The 17,433-nt window shown below is 36.0% G+C and overlaps 1 protein-coding gene across 1 annotated transcript in view; it reads right to left on the bottom strand.

The window, feature by feature from the left end:
- Positions 1-816: 816 nt before the first annotated feature.
- LMAN1 (lectin, mannose binding 1) overlaps positions 817-17,433 on the bottom strand; it is a 29,181-nt gene continuing 12,564 nt past the window's right edge. Inside the window, exons 8-13 of the mRNA XM_017528841.2 lie at positions 17,101-17,233; positions 11,424-11,617; positions 11,224-11,294; positions 6,221-6,374; positions 4,447-4,568; positions 817-4,150 (exon numbers count right to left, since the gene is read on the bottom strand). Coding sequence (XP_017384330.1) covers positions 4,114-4,150; positions 4,447-4,568; positions 6,221-6,374; positions 11,224-11,294; positions 11,424-11,617; positions 17,101-17,233 — 711 coding nt within the window. The 3' untranslated portion in view covers positions 817-4,113. The remainder of the gene's footprint in view (positions 4,151-4,446; positions 4,569-6,220; positions 6,375-11,223; positions 11,295-11,423; positions 11,618-17,100; positions 17,234-17,433) is intronic.

The following is a 17,433-nucleotide window of genomic DNA, read 5'->3' on the forward strand; positions in this document are numbered from 1 at the left end:
TCCATTTCCACTAAGGAGCAGTCTTACGGGGTCCTCACTTTATCCTAGTATCTCAGTTCAAGCCCCTGGGTTTTCCAAGCCTAAAGCCGTGTCCTCAATGCCACAAATAAACATAACTTTCAATGATAGTATCTAGGGCCTATATATAGTCTAGTTTCTGCCACTCTCTGCTACCTGTAGGCTCCCGGATCAGGTTTTAAGTTCTGATTAATTTCGAACCCATCTACGTACTTAAATATTTTATTTTATCCAGCATTTGTCTTTGCCAATTAGTCTACTATTTTTTGAAGGCTCCTTATAAAGACTCTCTTTTATTACGTTTATAACCACGTGATGTATTATAAGGAAACTGAAGGTCACCTCCAGTAAGTGACAGAACCAAGATTCAAACCTAGACTTGTCTAACCTCAAAGCCCTACTCTTTTATTTTTACACCCCATTAACTCTCAGAATTGGAATTACTTGGTTAAATTGTATTTGCCAAAAAGATTAAAATATTTTTTAAACTACCACTACTTAGTAATGACTAGGAGTTCCAGCTTAACTACACTTTTGCCATCATTTGGTTATTAAAGGTAAAAACATCGAATACATTGTTTTAATTAACTTGTATCTTTCATTACCAGAAAGGGTAAACAGTTATCCAAGACCATTTCTGTGTTCTCGTGCCATGCTTCTACGTACTCCCTCTGCAGGCAGCAGGCCACCTAGGGCATAGCCCAAAGCATGTGATAAACGAAATACTATCACAATACAGGGCCTGCCTGGAAAACAAATGGCAAATTATTATCCACGATCAATGAAAGAAAAAGCAAATTTACTAAAATATTTCTTTATTTGAATAAGGTCAATGCCATTTCTTGAATTCCAGCTAGCATCAAATAACAATCAGGAAAAAAACTTGACAAAAATGTTATTCAATTGAAATTGACAGTGGATAGAAAACCCTTTTAAACTTTAAGTAATGTATTAAAAGAAATATATTAAGCAGGCAACATATAGATCTAAAAAGTTCCAAGTGTGGATTTCACATTAGATCTTATAAATTTAAAAAAATCCTCAGTATAATCATTTGTTCATTATCTTCTTTCGATAAGCACATGGAGAGGGAAAGATAATCACATCTTAATATTCACAACTGCTATTTATGTTCTTTACAAAAATTGTACCTCTGCAATGCAGTGAGGCAGGCAATCCTTTGTTCAAGTAGTTTCTATTTTCCCTAAGTTATCAAAAAGTACAACTGTCTGAGATAAAATGTTACCATAATCACAATTAGGAAGGCAAAAAAGCATTAGCAGGTAGGCTTGAAAATGGGAGTTTTCATGGCTTGACCATGAATGATCTCGAGATGATCTCGTAAGTTTAAAAGCCATCACCAAAATACTAAAAACAACAGGTAATAATTTGGATTCAGTGTGTAGTTGCTCATGAACCAAGAGTTTTAATAAAAAGAACATTAATTAAATTGTAGGCATCAAAGAATCAGTGCACATCAGTTAATGTCTTTGACAATAAAAATATATTATCCTCTCAGCTCAGCTTTAAATTAACAAAACACCTATTTTTTTTTTTCCACTCCTCATTTTAGTGGTTCTTAAACACTGGTGTGCTCAGAATCTTCTGAGGTGCCTATTGAACAATGACATCCCAAAGCCCCACCCCTAAGATTTGATTCAAGTGGTCTGAAACAGGCACTGGAATCTGTATTCTTAACAAGCATTCCATGACCCAGATGGCTCATGGACCATACTTTGAGAAACACTGATGTCCCTTTAATATATAACAAAATTTGTTTACTGTTTGTGACTTCATGGTAAAGTTTTAAAGTGAACAAAACATTCAAACAATTATTAGAACACAAATAGGTACATTAAATAAGGGCATTAGCCATTATGTAGTTGTATTTTCGTTTTAAAAGTGGCATCATAAACACAATGACTTACATAAAAATTTTAAAATCAATTTTGTTTTAATCCAAGGCACCTGTAAAACACTTGCTGGTGTGAGAGAAGTGAACAAATTCAATTATATGAAACAGTACAGAAATAATAGAATCCTGGCAGTGATTAATCTTTCCACAGAGCAAACCTTTTTGTTCAGAAATAAGCTCCTTAAAGCCAATGATTTTTAGAAAAAACAAACTTCAAATAATACGATACACATTCTGTGTGAACTACTTTACTGAGCGATTTTCAAGCAAAGTATATCACTAAATAAAAAAGATAAAAGGTTCATGCTCATGCTATTTCTTAAGAGCCATCTCCATTTGTAGTAAGAATGATCAGAATGATTCCCCTTGAATTTCAGCCTGAAAAATGTACATTGCATAAATCTGGTATTCCTTTAATGCACAGGCACATATGACCATAGACTTTATAATACTGAATTTGGCAGCCTTTTATCTCAAGAGGATTTCTCAAGTTTCATAGTCTATAACTTAAATATTCTTCTGAAGGTATTTTTTTTCATGGAATAAGTAAATTCTGTGATGACGAAGTCTCTGAAACATGAATTTCAAAATGTTAACACTACGAAAGAAAAACACTAGAGACGCATTTTCTGTGTTGAAATGACTGAAGTGAAGTGAGTTATCACTGGCATATTCTCTTTCAGTGTTCTAGGATAAACAGCAACACAAAAGGCAACGCGAGAGTGCTTGCACACACAGTACTAATTTGGTATTGCTATAATGCAGAGTTCTTCACAAAGTCTTTATACAGATTTTAGGTCGTTAGCCCAATCTGTAAATGACATTTGAGAGCAAACCGAGGGAGGCTTGTAATAATTCAACAGTACTATTTTATAAAATAGTATTGTTTGGAATTCTATCGCAAATGAAAGACAACCACTTTAGGTAACAGAGTATTTTGAAGCCAGCAAAAATCAGTCTAAATCAGCTGTGAACAAAATTTAATTTGCATCTTAAAACGTCATTTACAGACTGTTTCTATAATACCTAGAACTATGCACAAAGACTATAAAAACTCCTTCCAGTCTGACATTTCAAGGTTAAGTTTACTAACAAGTGCTTCACAATGTCCTCTGTTCTGCACTAAAAGGTAACAATCAGAAGTATTCACTGTTTTTCAAATTTTGCCTTAAAAAATCTCAAAACTGCTTCTGCTACAGCCACCTTGATTTAAAAGAGGATGCAAATGGTCACTAACCCCAGCCTGCCTGGAGTAACTTAACCTAAACCAGAATGTAGTGGCAGGTTTCGTAAATTTCAAATATCCTCAGATCATGCAATTTGGGCTGAATTTACATGCTGTAGTAAACGGGAGAAATAAATTCCTTAAGTTACAAATATAAATACAAAACTTATTTTCATAATATTGACCTGACACCACTGGAATGAAGACATTCAAGAACACGGGCAATCCTGAAATGAATACATTACCAGGCAAAATATTAAAAGCCATTCTCAGAGGAATGTTCTCACCCACAAGGTGTTTTAGGCAAAAAGCAGCTATTAATTTTCCTCTAAAATTTCCTTTAAAAGTGAAATATACCATTGATAATCAGAGGAAAAAAAAAAAAATTTCACTTAACATTTTGAAGCCTTTTATCCAGATCCTTAAAGCTCTCAGACAAAATATTCTTTAATTTCAAAGGGAGTTACATTAAGATGGAAGGACGGCAGGCCCCGTCTTTGATCAGGAAGTCTGACCTCTAAAAAGACTTTGGTTATAAAATAAACCTGATGAGACTTCTTAATTAGACCTCATATTCTGGGAGGCATGAGGGCAAGTGTGTTTATGTTACATCGGGAAACCTGCAATATTGGAGATCTAGGGGGAAACATTCATATCCAGGGGTTGCCCCCACTTTCTGATTTACCCTCTTACTTCCTGGTCAATATTCTGCTCAGTGGCTGCATTATACTGACCAGAAATTCACTGAAATTTAAACAGATTTACATACTGTGAACAAATTTAAATGTGGTTGTCTTTGCTTTAAGGTTTATTCTTAACTGAAAATCAATGTTTAAACAGTTACTTTATTTAAAAAATTTAATAATTTAGACTATGAAGCAATTTAAATACTTAAATTCCCTCAAAATGACAACATTTTGTACACAAATAGATGATGTACACATGAAAATGGTAGTCAAAAGAATTTTTTGGCAGCTGCTTCTTGCTGAGACCTAAGGAAAAAAAGAAACAAACACTGAAAGAAGTTCTATACACTTAACTTTGGAAAGAAATAGGACTGTTTAAAATTAATATGAATGCCTTCTGAAGTATGCAATGCATTAAGATAAACATATATTCTATACATGCACTTCATGTGAACTGAAATGAAGAGAAATCACATTTGCTCTATATAAACTTAATTTTATAGGTGGTGAAAATTGTATTATGAACATAGGTAACTTTGTTGAGTATTTCTAATTAAACAGATGCAGAAAAATATTGGGTCAAATTTTATCAAGAGACTTACCTATACATGATATAACCAATGAATAATACTGTTTGCACCACAACAAATATAATGAAGTGGACCGTAGATAAACATGATGGAAACGGTGGGAGTTCTGGGCATTTCGGTTTTTCATTTGATGGCTGTAAGGCAAATCACTCTCTATTACAGTTAGTCAAATTAGCAGTTTGGAAAAAGAAATAAATGTGAAATCTTTATAAGGCTCAGTTTACTATATACAGTAAATAAGTATTTTCATTTTTCATCCCCTAGAAAACCTATCCGCTTAACTTTTACTGACAACTTTTTTTGAAGGAGTAGTTGACACTGCAAGGCCTCCACCTTTTCACTACCCAGTCACTAATTCCCCGCTCCTGTCTGCATTACAGTATATGATGTTACTGTCCCTGAGGTCACTGAGACTAGGGTCAACACAGACAACTCCTCTGGACACTCCCAGTTCACACTTGCTGCAGTGCTGTAACTATTAACAGCATCCCCTTCACTTTCCAAAGTGTTCCAGGTCAGACAATAAATCACATGGTTACCCTGTCAACGAACTACCTGACAAACAGAATGGCTTTTTCTCAGTTCTCATTCTCTCCAATCTCATAGCATTCAATATTATTTACTGGTGTTCTGAAAAATATTTCTTTTATTCTTTCCCTGAGTATTCCTTCTATTTTAAGGAGATAATTAAATACCAGGAACAAAGCTGTCCTCCAAGCATCCAGAGAGAATGGCTTCTAAGATTAGTTGTTCCCAATATAGTTATATCTGTGGGGCAAAGTCTTTGGTAAATTGATACACATAGTATCAAACTGGTCATTAGAACAAAGGCTAAAGTAGAAGAAAAATAACCTCAAACAGAACTAAGAAGACAGACAGTAATGCTTTGGAGGAGAGGTAATGGTCAATAAGAAAACTAGTAAGCCATATTTGAAAAATAAAATGTATATTCAAGGCATATGTATAGAAATATAGTTGAGAGTTACCAAAAAATATAAAGGAGACAAGATTAGAAGCTGAAGACCTAAGTCTTCTCCCTCTACTACTGACAAGCTGCTGACCTTGGGAGAGTCAATTTAATGTAACATTATTATTAATATATTACTTTTTAAAGAACATCAAATGTTTTAAAAAGCTTTTAAAAAGATAAAACATGATATAAAACATAAGGGATTGGGATTTCTGCTTAGGACATAAAATATAAAATATAAGGGATTAGGATTTCTGCATCAAATGTTTTAAAAAGCTTTTAAAAAGATAAAACACTATATAAAATATAAAGGATTGGGATTTCTGCTTAGACTAGGAAATATAGGCCGACCATATCCCAAATATGTCTTACAGAAGACAACTAGCAGAGTCAGAAACAAATCCAATCCAATCCAAGCACACAAAACCCAACTGAAGGTAAATGAAGCTAACAAGATAGCAAGAAATTATCAGTTTGGAACCTTGAGAAAAAAACAGGCCAAAGAAATACACTTCAGGCAATCCATGAATCAGAGAAGACATTAACATGGAAATCAGAAAATATTTCCATTGAATGGTAATATAAATATTACATATTAAAAAACTATGACTGCTATGGGAACCGTTCTTCCACCTTTAATACCCAGAAAACCAGGACACATGGACATTTGCATGTATTGAACAATTCTACCTTCAACATTAAAAATAAGCATAAGCATTAGCATTAACTAAAGGGTTAAAGTACTTTCAGTAGAGTATAAGTTCTTCCTTTCCTAAAGCTGATAACAATTATAAAAGGAAAAGCAAACAAAGTTACCACATTTCGTTGCACTAAGTTATCTATGTCCCTCTTCACTAGGTGCAGGTGCTCTTTGATGTCAATGAAGTGCTGTGTTGTCTCATAGAGGCCTCCAGCAGAGCCAGGGTGCTGTATTCCACTGACCAGTCTGACAGTTTCACTCATGGAATTTCTGAAACAGAAAGTCTCTTGATACAATAAAATCAATATAAAGATTTTTTTTTTCAGTCACAGATCTCTAATACTTACACCTTTTCAAGTTCAATAAATTACATAATTAAAAAAACAACAACAACAGGTAAAGAAGTATTTTTAAAAATTGGGTTGTGTTCAAAATTGGAAAATAATTTATAAAACAACATTATGCCTTTATCTTTTACTAAAGGTCATCTAAGAATACCGTGTAGAACATACTACTAGGTAATCTGTGTTAAAACCAATATTATAAGTGGATACTGAATAATACAATGGATATTTTTAATGAAGTTATAATAAATCTTTCTAGGTGTTCAGCTGTAAAGGACTAGTGCCAAATGCAATCATATCCTATACACATGCACACACAGAGACTTGTCCACTTTGTAGCTGCACATATAGACGCTTTCACTTCTGCAGCATAAGCTCCCTGAGGACAGGGCTCACAATTCTGATTTCCTACCAGTGCCTTCAACAGCTATGGTTCAATTTGGAGGAATAAATAAATAAGTTATCTCACTTATCTCACTGAAGTAAAATGTAGTTTAAAAAGTAAGAACTTTACTGGAAGTAAAAAAGAGAAAGACTCAAATTACTTAAAAATAACACTGTATGTCAGACGAATGTTAAGTATAAAAGAAGTTTAAAAAATTATAGTTGAGTTACATGAGCAGTGAAGACTTCAAAAGCAGTTACAAAATATCTCAAGTGCTTTGGGATCAATGTCATGTGTTGATTAAAATTTCTTGTAATGGCATGTATGCCCAAGAAAATTCATGTGGGGCTCAGCTTTTCCACTGAAACTCAAATTAAGGATAACATTTTAATATAACTAAAATACTTACCAAGACCAAAATCTCCCAGAATATAATAATGTTATTACAAATCTGCACTTAAGAATTTTGCTTCCCAGAAGCATGAACTGGCTGAGGTATAATGTCTTTTTAATATACCAAAGATTGAGTCACATAATGCGCTTTTCCTACTCATTCATTCATTTTCCTGTTCATTCTGCTAACGTTTCTTTCTGAAATTCCCTAAGTGCCGTGAGCCGGGCAATATTTAGGGATATAAACTTTGCAAGGAAAATGAAAGACCTGCCCTGCTAAGATGAATAGTCTGGCAGGAAAGCGATGCGGCAGCAGCACAACTAGAGCTCTACAAAGAAAGAAGCATTTTAGCAGGCACCCAGAGCTGGGTGCCAAAAAATGAACAGGAGCCTATGGGGAAAGAATTGTGGTGGAAGGAGGTCATATATGATTTAGAAAACAGGTCAAATGAAAAGAGGTCTGGACAGAACCCTTGAAAACAATACCTTTTAAGGGATGATGGAAGGTAGGCAAGTGAAGATAACCAAATGGAAGCAGAGGCCAAAGAACACCCAGAGTGAATGGTACACCAGAAGTCTTAAAAAGGGTGTTTTGAGATGCAGAAGTGGGAAGAGGCATCAATTACTACAGAAAAGCTACACACTTTCTAAGATCTCTCTCTGCTAAAAACAATGTCTGTGATTCCTTAAGAATATAAAAACCCACAAAGACACAAACCACCCTTTTCCATTAAAGGCAAATATTTCCTCTCTCTCTACATTTTTTCTGATGCTAACTCCTAAAGAAAAAGGTCCAGAGGACTAGTTCAGAAACTCGAGCTCAGTTTTTACATTAACTTATTTGTATGTATGACATTTGTTCTCAGTAAGTGGGAGTTTGCAAGGACTGTTAACTCCTCTAAGAAAGAGATTCTACCCAGAACCTAAAGTACAATTGAAAAAAAAAAAAAGAAAGAAAGAAAGGGATTCTATGGATAATATGGCTGGACAGTTAGGATATCCTGACAACTGGTTGCATCTTTAGATGTCCTAGTACTACTGCTATGTGAAACATGCAAAGCACGAGAAATATCTAGACTATGCTACCCTTCACAGAAGAAAGAAGGGGACTTAAGAAAATACATATATACAGAAGAAATACAGGAAGAACAAACCAGAAGCTAACAGAATTGGTTACCAGGAGGGACTGGGTGGGAAAGAGCTGGAAAGAAGGGGAGAATGGGAAAGTGGTAGCAAGGATGAAGAAGTGATACACACACATGCTCTACCCCTTAGAATCACAGTATTCACATGCCCAAAATATAAACAATTTAAATCAACCAGGATACTAGTGGAATATAAACATTAACAAAGAATCTAACTGGATCCTAAATGAGTAAGTAACATCAGACATAATGAAAAGGGCAGAGAAAAAGAGAACGATACTAAGAAACTATTTGGAAAATAGTATCTGGGCTGGATACTATAAGGCTTGAGATAAAAGGAACTTCACAGAAACTTGTCAGTAAATGTCTTTCTCACAGGGGTAAGAGTTAACAATTTGAAACCACTTTGTGTGTACCTACGTGCATACTAAAGCAAAAGCAATAAGTAAATATGTTATAGATATATGGAACTACAGACTCAGGTGTATGCATGGGTTAGTATACATAGATATATTCCTTACCTCTGCCCACTAAGATGCCTACAGATAACAGTACTCTGTTAGTAATGAGTATTACTCATTACTCATTACAACCTCTAGTGCCCAGAGGTTGGTTTTCAAATAACCTTTCTCAAGAAAAAGGAACCTGGACTCACTGGAGGGCAGAGAAAATACAAGATGAGCCTAGAAGACAGTGCAGTATCATAACATTTTAAAATGCTCAAAAAAAGATGAAGGCTTGTTGAGAGAACAAAGAAGCCAACCTGAAGGAGCTCAGAATGACCACACCTGAAACAACCTGAGCAGCAGAACAAGTAAGGAGAGTGTTGGATTGTAACCTATGGAATAAATACCCGTGAGTCTGTACTGATCTAAATAAATAAATGGGAGAGAAAGGACAGTTGCTCCTGACAGAATGATCCAAGGAACACATGTGGAGGGAATGATAGAAACATAAATATCAGGGCCAGGCATGGTGGCTCAGGCCTGTAATCCCAACACTTTGGAAGGTAGAGGCAGGAGGACTGCTTGAGCCCAGGAGTTTGAGAACAGCCTGGGCAAAATGGCAAAACCCCAGCTCCAAAAAACACAAAATTTAGCTGGATGTGGTGGCATGCACCTGAAGTACCAGATACTTAGGAGGCTGAAGTGGGAGGATCATTTGAGCCCAGGAGGCTGAGGCTGCAGAGAGCTGTGATTGCACTACTGCACTCCAGCCTGGTAAACAGAGCTAGATACTGTCTCAAAAAAATTAAAAAATTAAAAAAATAAATCAGCATTTGGAAAAAAACCACATTCTTCTTTTAGGTAAGAAACATCAATGGATGCTAAAATGAATGAGCAGATGTTTGAAATGGATACTTACATATTCTTAAAGTACCTTCTCTAATATATTAACCACAAAGGGAAATATAGTAACTTTAAAGTAGAGATAGCAATAGAAAACCACCATAACCAAGTGATCACGGCAACATCATCAGTAATATCTTCTTATCAAAATGTGGAACTTCCTTCCAATCATGAGTAGACACCAGACAAACCCAAATCAAAAGGTATTAACTGCCTAATGCTCTCAGAAAATGTCAAGGTCATGAAAGACAAGGAAAGACGAACTACTGCAGACTGCAGAAGCCTAAAGAGAAAAAATAACTAAATGTAATGTCTGATTGTAGACAGGATCCTGGAATAGAAAAAAGGCCTTGGTGGACTGATAAATTTTGAATAGGTCATTTAGTTGATGGAACTGCACCAATGTTAATTTCCTGATTCTGACAATTACACCATGGCTATGTAAATCAGAGGAAGATGGGTGAAGGATGTATAGAAACTTCCTATACTATTTTTGTAGCTTCTGAGGTCTAAAATTAGATTGAAATAAAAAGATTTTTAAAAAGGTTGTGTTACATGATCCAGTCTATTTCTAAAAGGATTCTACTCATTTAATTAAACTATTTGAAGAGCTAAACTATTCATTTAGCATCATAAATATTTCAATCACGAGTTCACATTATGAAGATTTTTTTTTAAATGCAAAGAGAAAGTTGAAGAAATAGAAACTTGCAGTTGTAAGTGCCTTTAATCTTTAGACATCAGGTAGAATCACCTTCTGTTTGATCTAATTTAGGACTGTTTAATTTTCCAGTCCTAAAGAACTCACATTGACATTTTTGTTTGTCAAGGCTTTTATCAGTTGGGACAGGGTTCTAAAATGTTAGCTTATGGAAACATGACACTTTGGTTTGTCATTTCTGTTCCAGGCATTGAGAGCTGTTAATTATCTGTATAAGTGAATCATTCTCATTAGAAATTTATTGGTCAACTACATTCTAAGGACACAGTATCTCCTCTCTGCTCCAACTCTCTCTCCAGTCTCTCTGAAGGTAGAAGGTGGGAATGAAGAAGAGGTAGTCACACATATTATGTTCAAAATGGTTTCACTCCATCAAAAAGAATTTCCTGCATCAAGTCTGCTTGGGTTATTGTCTTACAATGCTACACATACTTATTCCTCTAGTTCTTTGCATAGAAGTGTTATATAATACCTTATATCCTTTTTATATTTTATAAATATAAGAACACACCTGGCTTGTCAAGGGGTGTTCATATATTTTTAAAAGATGCCAAAACATTTTTTTCTTTTCCGGCCCAGTACAATTAAAAACTTTAAACATGTTTGCAGTTTTTAAATACTAAAAGTTGCTGTATTTATAGTTCCCCTATTTGTAAAATGAACCTAGAATGGAATTCTTACCCTCATGCAGAAATCGTACAATATGGTGCTTGCACACCTAAAGTCACAAATTTTGGATAAAAAAATCACAGAACACAGAGACACTACTTTTACATACTTACTTCATTTCATTTACTTGTCGCAGAATCTCATGCTGAGTTTTCACAACAGTATCCAGTTCTTGTTGAGTGATCTGGTGGAAGAAATAATGATGAGCAAGCTGAGTAATCCACATTCTATGAGCACACAGTACAGTGGCCCTTCTTTACTGCCCCTCCAGCAAACAGTAAATGAGACGTGTCTGCATATTCTGTAAGCCCACCTGCCCGTGCTGCCCAGGCACTCCTGCTCCTCTTTTAGAGATTTCCTCTGTTAAGGAAGAGACATATCTTCTCTGTTCATCAAGAATCATATCTAACTGCCGGTTCAGCTGCTTGATTTCAAGATGAATACGATTCTGTCCTTCAAAGACTTGTCTTAGCTCACGGTCTCCTACAGTCTCAAATACTTCCTCCACTGAAAAGGACATAATAAAAATGATCAGAGTCTCCTACACATAGGTAGTTTTGTAAGCGACCAAAGTGCCAATATACAGCAAAATTAAAACATCACCATTATAGTGGTACAATCTCCCAGATAGAAAACATGAAGCTAGTTAACTCATAATGATTAAATTATTATTTGTTTTCTGCCATTTCAGGTGACTGAACACTTATTATAAATTGGATTTAATTTTTTTTATTTAAAAATAATTTTCTTGGAAAATCTCAGGAGGGATCAAAATGGCTAACCAGATGCAGGTAGTATGTGCCTCTTCCACGGAGAAAAACCACAGTGGTGAGTAGATACTTGCATTTCAAATAGCTTGCCTAGGAAAGAATGCTGGGATTCATCAGAGAAGAAATGAGAAGCACCAGAAGTAAGTCGAGGGTGTTAGGCAGCTTGCCCAGCCAGGAGCTAACTGAGCACCTGAAGAGGCTCCTAGATGATGGGAAACAGTAAGAGAAAAACTGCCAGGGCCCTCCAGTCCAAAATGGGCTTTTATGATCCTGGCTACGAAGAAACCCTTGACCCACTAGGGCTTTGGGCTGGACATATGGAACTGCCTAAATATTGCAGAGACGATGCTCCATAAAGGGAAACCACATGGAATCCCACAGGCATTCAAGCCTTGAGCAGCTCCAGTTGGGTACCACTGTTGATAGCCTGGATACTGGGGATCTACAGACATGGCTACAGCCACTGCAATGTTCCAAGGAGAGAGGGGACACTGGTCGTTCCCATGTACCCCTGGGAAGGTCTCTACTGCCTTGTTGAAGGTTGCTGCTGATACTGAGACATGAGTAGATGGCACTCCCCACAGCTTCCTGTCCATGCTGCTTGCCTGGGAGGGACCCTACCCTCTCTGGTCGCAGACCCAAGATGCAATCTTGAGAGTTTAATGCAGTGTTGAGCCCTTCTCTCAGGCTATATTTGGGCTGACAAGGCTGTAGCCAACACCCGGCCAAGGAAAGACAGGGAAACCAGGCTCTCCTATGTATATCTAGGACAATACTTACTGCCCTGCAATGGGCTCTTGTGAAACTGAGAGGTAAGCAGACTGCACTCCTTACAGCTTCTTACTCATGCTAGTCTAGAAGGGGCCCTGCTCTCCCTGGTCCCAGGCTCAAGGCACAATTTCGAGAGTTTCATGCTGGGCTGTGCCCTACCCTTAGTACAAGTTCAAGGTAACGTGGCTGCAGTTGTTGCCTGGCTAAGGAGAAAACCTAAAAAAATAATTGATGAAAGCTTCCCAAGTCTAGCAAAAGAGTTAGACGTCCAGATACAGGAAGCCCAGCAACCCACAGAAAAATATATTGCAAAAATGATTTCACCACAACATATTATATTCCGAATGTCTAAGTCTAAAGTCAACATGAAATAATTTTAAAATTAACAAGAGAAATGTACTTAGTGACTTATAAAGGAAATTCCATCAGATTAACAGTAGACTTTACAGCAGAAACCTTTATGAACAACTATAGGCTTACAAACTTGGAAACCTAGAGGAAAAGGAAATGCACAACTTTTTGAGATTGAAACAGGAAGAAACAGAACTACTGAACAGACCAATAATGAACAGCAAGACTGAATCAGTAGTTAAAAAAAAGAATCTCTTAATAACAACAGCCAGGACTAGATGGATTTATAGCTGAATTCTATCAAATATATCAAGAAAAACCAATTCTTCTGAAAGTATTCCAAAACACTGAGGAGGAGAGAATTCTCCCTAACTCATTCGATGAGGGCAGTATCACCCTGACACCAAAAGCAGACAAGGATACACAAAAAAGAAAACTACAGACCAATATTCCTGATGAACAAAGAGGCAAAAATCCTCAACAAAATACCAGCAGAATGAATCCAACAGCACATCAGAAAGATAATACGGCACAATCAGGTGGGATTTATCCCAGGGATGCAAGGAGGGTTCAACATATAAAAATCCATATATATGACATGCCACATAAACAGAATTAAGAACAAAAACATGATCATTTCAACAGACTCAGAAATGGCATTCAATAAAATTTATCAACCCTTCATGATAAAAATCCTCAATGAACATACCTCAACATAATAAAGGTCACATTTGACAAACTCACAGACAATATCATACTTAACAAGGAAAAGCTGAAAACATTCCCTTTAAGAATTGGAACAAGGCAAAGATGCCCACTTTCATCACTCTTATTTATAATAATACAATACTGGAAGTCTTCACCAGAGCAATCAGGCAAGAGAAAAAAATAAAAGGCATCCAAACTGGAAATGAGTAACATTATCCCTGTTTGCTAATGATGGGATCTTATATCTAAAAAATCCTAAAGATTCCACCGAAAAACCCTTAGATTGACAAATGAATTCAGTAAAATTCATTTTTCAGGATAAAAAATTAATGTACAGGAATTAATAGCATTTTCATATACTGATAATGATCTAGACAAGGACTAAACCAAGAAGGCAACTCCATTACAACACATACAAGAAAAATAAAACACCTAGAAATATATTTAATCAAGGAGGGGAAAGCTCTCTATAAGAAGAACTTCAAAACAATGATGAGAGAAATAAATGACACAACCAAATGGAAAAATATCCCATGCCCATGAATTGGAAGAATCAATATTGTTAAAATGACCATATTGACCAAAGCCATCTACTGGTTCTAGAACTCCCTATCAAATTACCAATGTCATTTTTCACAGAATTAGAAATAAACAATCCTAAAATTCACATGGAACAAAAAGGAACCCAAATAGCCAAAGCAATGCTGGGCAAAAGGAAGAAATCTGCAGGCATTACCTGACTTCAAATTATACTACAAGGCTAAAGTTACTAAAACAGCACAATACTGGTATGAAAATAGACACATAGGTCAATGGAACAGAACAGAGAACCAAGAAATAAAGTCACACACCTACAACCAACTGATCTTCAACAAAGTCAATAGATATATACACTGGGGAAAGAACACCCTATTCAATAAACGGTGTTGAAAAAACTGAATAGCTATATATAGACAAATACAAGTGAACCCACACTTCTCACCCTATACAAAAATTAATCAAGATGGATTAAAGACCTAAACATAAGACCCAAAACCATACAAATCCTAAAAGAAAACTGAGGAAAGACCCTTCTGCATATTGGCCTAGGTAAACGATTTAGACCAACTCCTCAAAGGCAAATACAACAAAAACAAAAACAGACAAATGGGACTTAATTAAACTAAAAAGGTTCTACACAGCAAAAGAAACAATAAATACAGTAACCTACAGAATGGGAAAAAAGCATTTGCAAACTATGCATCCAAGGAAGGGCTAATATCCAGAAGCTACAAGGAACTCAAACAACTCAAGAGAAAAACAAAAAGCCCATTAAAAAAGTGGGCAAAGAGCACGAACAGGCATTTTTCAAAAGAAGACACACAAGCGGCCAACAAATACATGAAAAAATGCTCAATGTCGCTAATCATCAAAAAAATCCAAATTAAAACCACAACGAGATATTATCTTACACAAGTCAAAACGGCTATTACTAAAAAGTCAAAAGACAACAGATGTTGTCAAGGATGCGGAGAAAAGGGAATGCTTATATGCTGTTGGTGGGAATGTAAATTAGTACAACCTTCGTGGAAAACAGTGTGGAGAATTCTGTTCTCCAAGAATTAAAGAACTAAAAACAGTATTATCATTTGATCCAGAATCTCACTACTGGGTATTTACCCAAAGGGAAAGAAATTATTATATCGAAAAGATACCTGCATTCACACATTTATGGCAGCTCTATTTGCAACAGCAAAGATGGAATCAACCTAAGTGTCCATCAGCAGAGGACCTGATAAAGAAAATGGGGCGTGTGTGTATATATGTGTGTATATACTATAGATTACAATTCAGCCATGAAATAAAAATGAAATCATGTCTTTTGCAGCAACATGGATGGAACTGGAGGCCATTATCCCAAGTGAAATGACTTAGTCAAATACCATACATTCTCTCTTATAAGTGAAAGCTAAACCATGGGTACACATGGACATATGGAGTAGAGTAACGGACTCTGGAGACTACCAAAGTGGGAGGGGAATGAAGCTGAAAATTACCCATTAAGTACCATGTTCATTAGGGTGAGACGTACACTAAAACCCCACACTTCACCACTATGTGACATAAGCATGTAAGAAATCGGCGCTTGTACTCCCTAAATATATAAAAAGTTAAACAAAACTAAAATGGAGGGGATGGAGGCAGCAAACCACCTTGCTATGTGTGTACCTATGCAACAATCCTGCATGACCTGCACATGTACCCCAGAACCTCAAGTACAATTAAAAAAAAAAAAAACTAAAATGGAAAAATATATCTCTTTCATATACACTGTGTGATTCTACTTATATGAATAGGCAGAACTAATCTACAGTGATAGCAATAAAAAGAGCGATGGGCTCTGTGGAGAAGGGGGTTGACTTGAAGGAGGCAAGAGGGAATTTTCTGGGATGATGAAAATGTTCTGTGTACTGATCTGGGTGATGGTTAAATGGGTAAACATATTTGTCAAAATTTGCCAAACCAAACTTTTCAAACACTACAGTCAGCTTCAGGGTATACTCACAAATTTTATGTGATGATGTTTAAAGCTAATTCAAAATAAGAATGACTTTTATGTTTCATTTTTAAATTCATTAAATCTGACTCATACTGCTGGTCATTAAGAGAAGTGCGTACTACATGGAGTGTTCAAATGCTAGCCTCAGCCTTTATTAAGTATACCTTTGATCACTTAGGCTGACGGGGAAGAACTCAGATAAAAAGTTCGCAGATAATATGAAGTCCCTCAATTTGGCCTTAAAATGTTTTATTTTTGACATTAGCACACTCAACTTCTTCATTACATTGGCTTAGATTAGTATTTTATGATTTTCAACTATACAGTCCAGGATTCTATTGAGTAGTACGGGGAGAGGCAGATATCATGTCATATTACTTCCACAGCAGTTTTGGTAGTTTTTAAGGATTATCTCCGTATTATAAGGTAATTATGTGCCGCTAAAAGCAAAAACATAAACTTTTGATGATTTCATTCAAAAAATATTTACTGAACCTGAACTACTAGGTTAGCAATTGTTTTGGATTTCTTTTTAGGCTCAGCAGACACAGCAGTGAATACAGCAAACAAAATCCCTGTCCTCACGGAACTTTCATTCCGGCAGTTCCGTTCCTCCACATAACCATGGGACTCTTTATTTCACAAATGACTAAGCCACATTCTCACTGGTAAAAATGCCAATCTCCTGACTCTTAAAGACTAAAGATTTGCTCATAAATTGTTTCCAGAAATCACTTGGAATGTGCCAGTTCAAAGAACAGGGATGAGTCAGTAACACACTGATTCAAGCATCCATGATCATCAGCCCCAACACCGGCTGCAGCACCCATGCATGCTTCGCTACAACTCACCAGGCTGCCATTGGAGGTCAGGGTGGACCTTCTGGAATTCCTCTTTTTTTTTATCCAATTCTTGTTGAAAGTGCTCAAATTCCTCTTGATACTTTTCTTTTTCTTTTTCTGAAATTTCTTTATCTAGTGTAGGCTGTTTTTTTTTTGGAGTTTCGGAATAGATCATAAAAAGGATAAGAAAATCATTAAGATACCTCAATATGAGCTATTTTTCTCATTTTAACTATTGGACCACTGGCTGAAAGGTTGCCATAAACATGTTATTCCTTCTTTACTTTAATGATAGCAAATTTACTTTTTTTTTTTTTTTTTTTGACGGAGTTTCACTCTTGT

The sequence above is a fragment of the Cebus imitator genome, unplaced genomic scaffold (genome assembly GCF_001604975.1).
Source record: "Cebus imitator isolate Cc_AM_T3 unplaced genomic scaffold, Cebus_imitator-1.0 Scaffold55, whole genome shotgun sequence".
In the NCBI taxonomy this organism is placed as follows: domain Eukaryota; kingdom Metazoa; phylum Chordata; class Mammalia; order Primates; family Cebidae; genus Cebus; species Cebus imitator.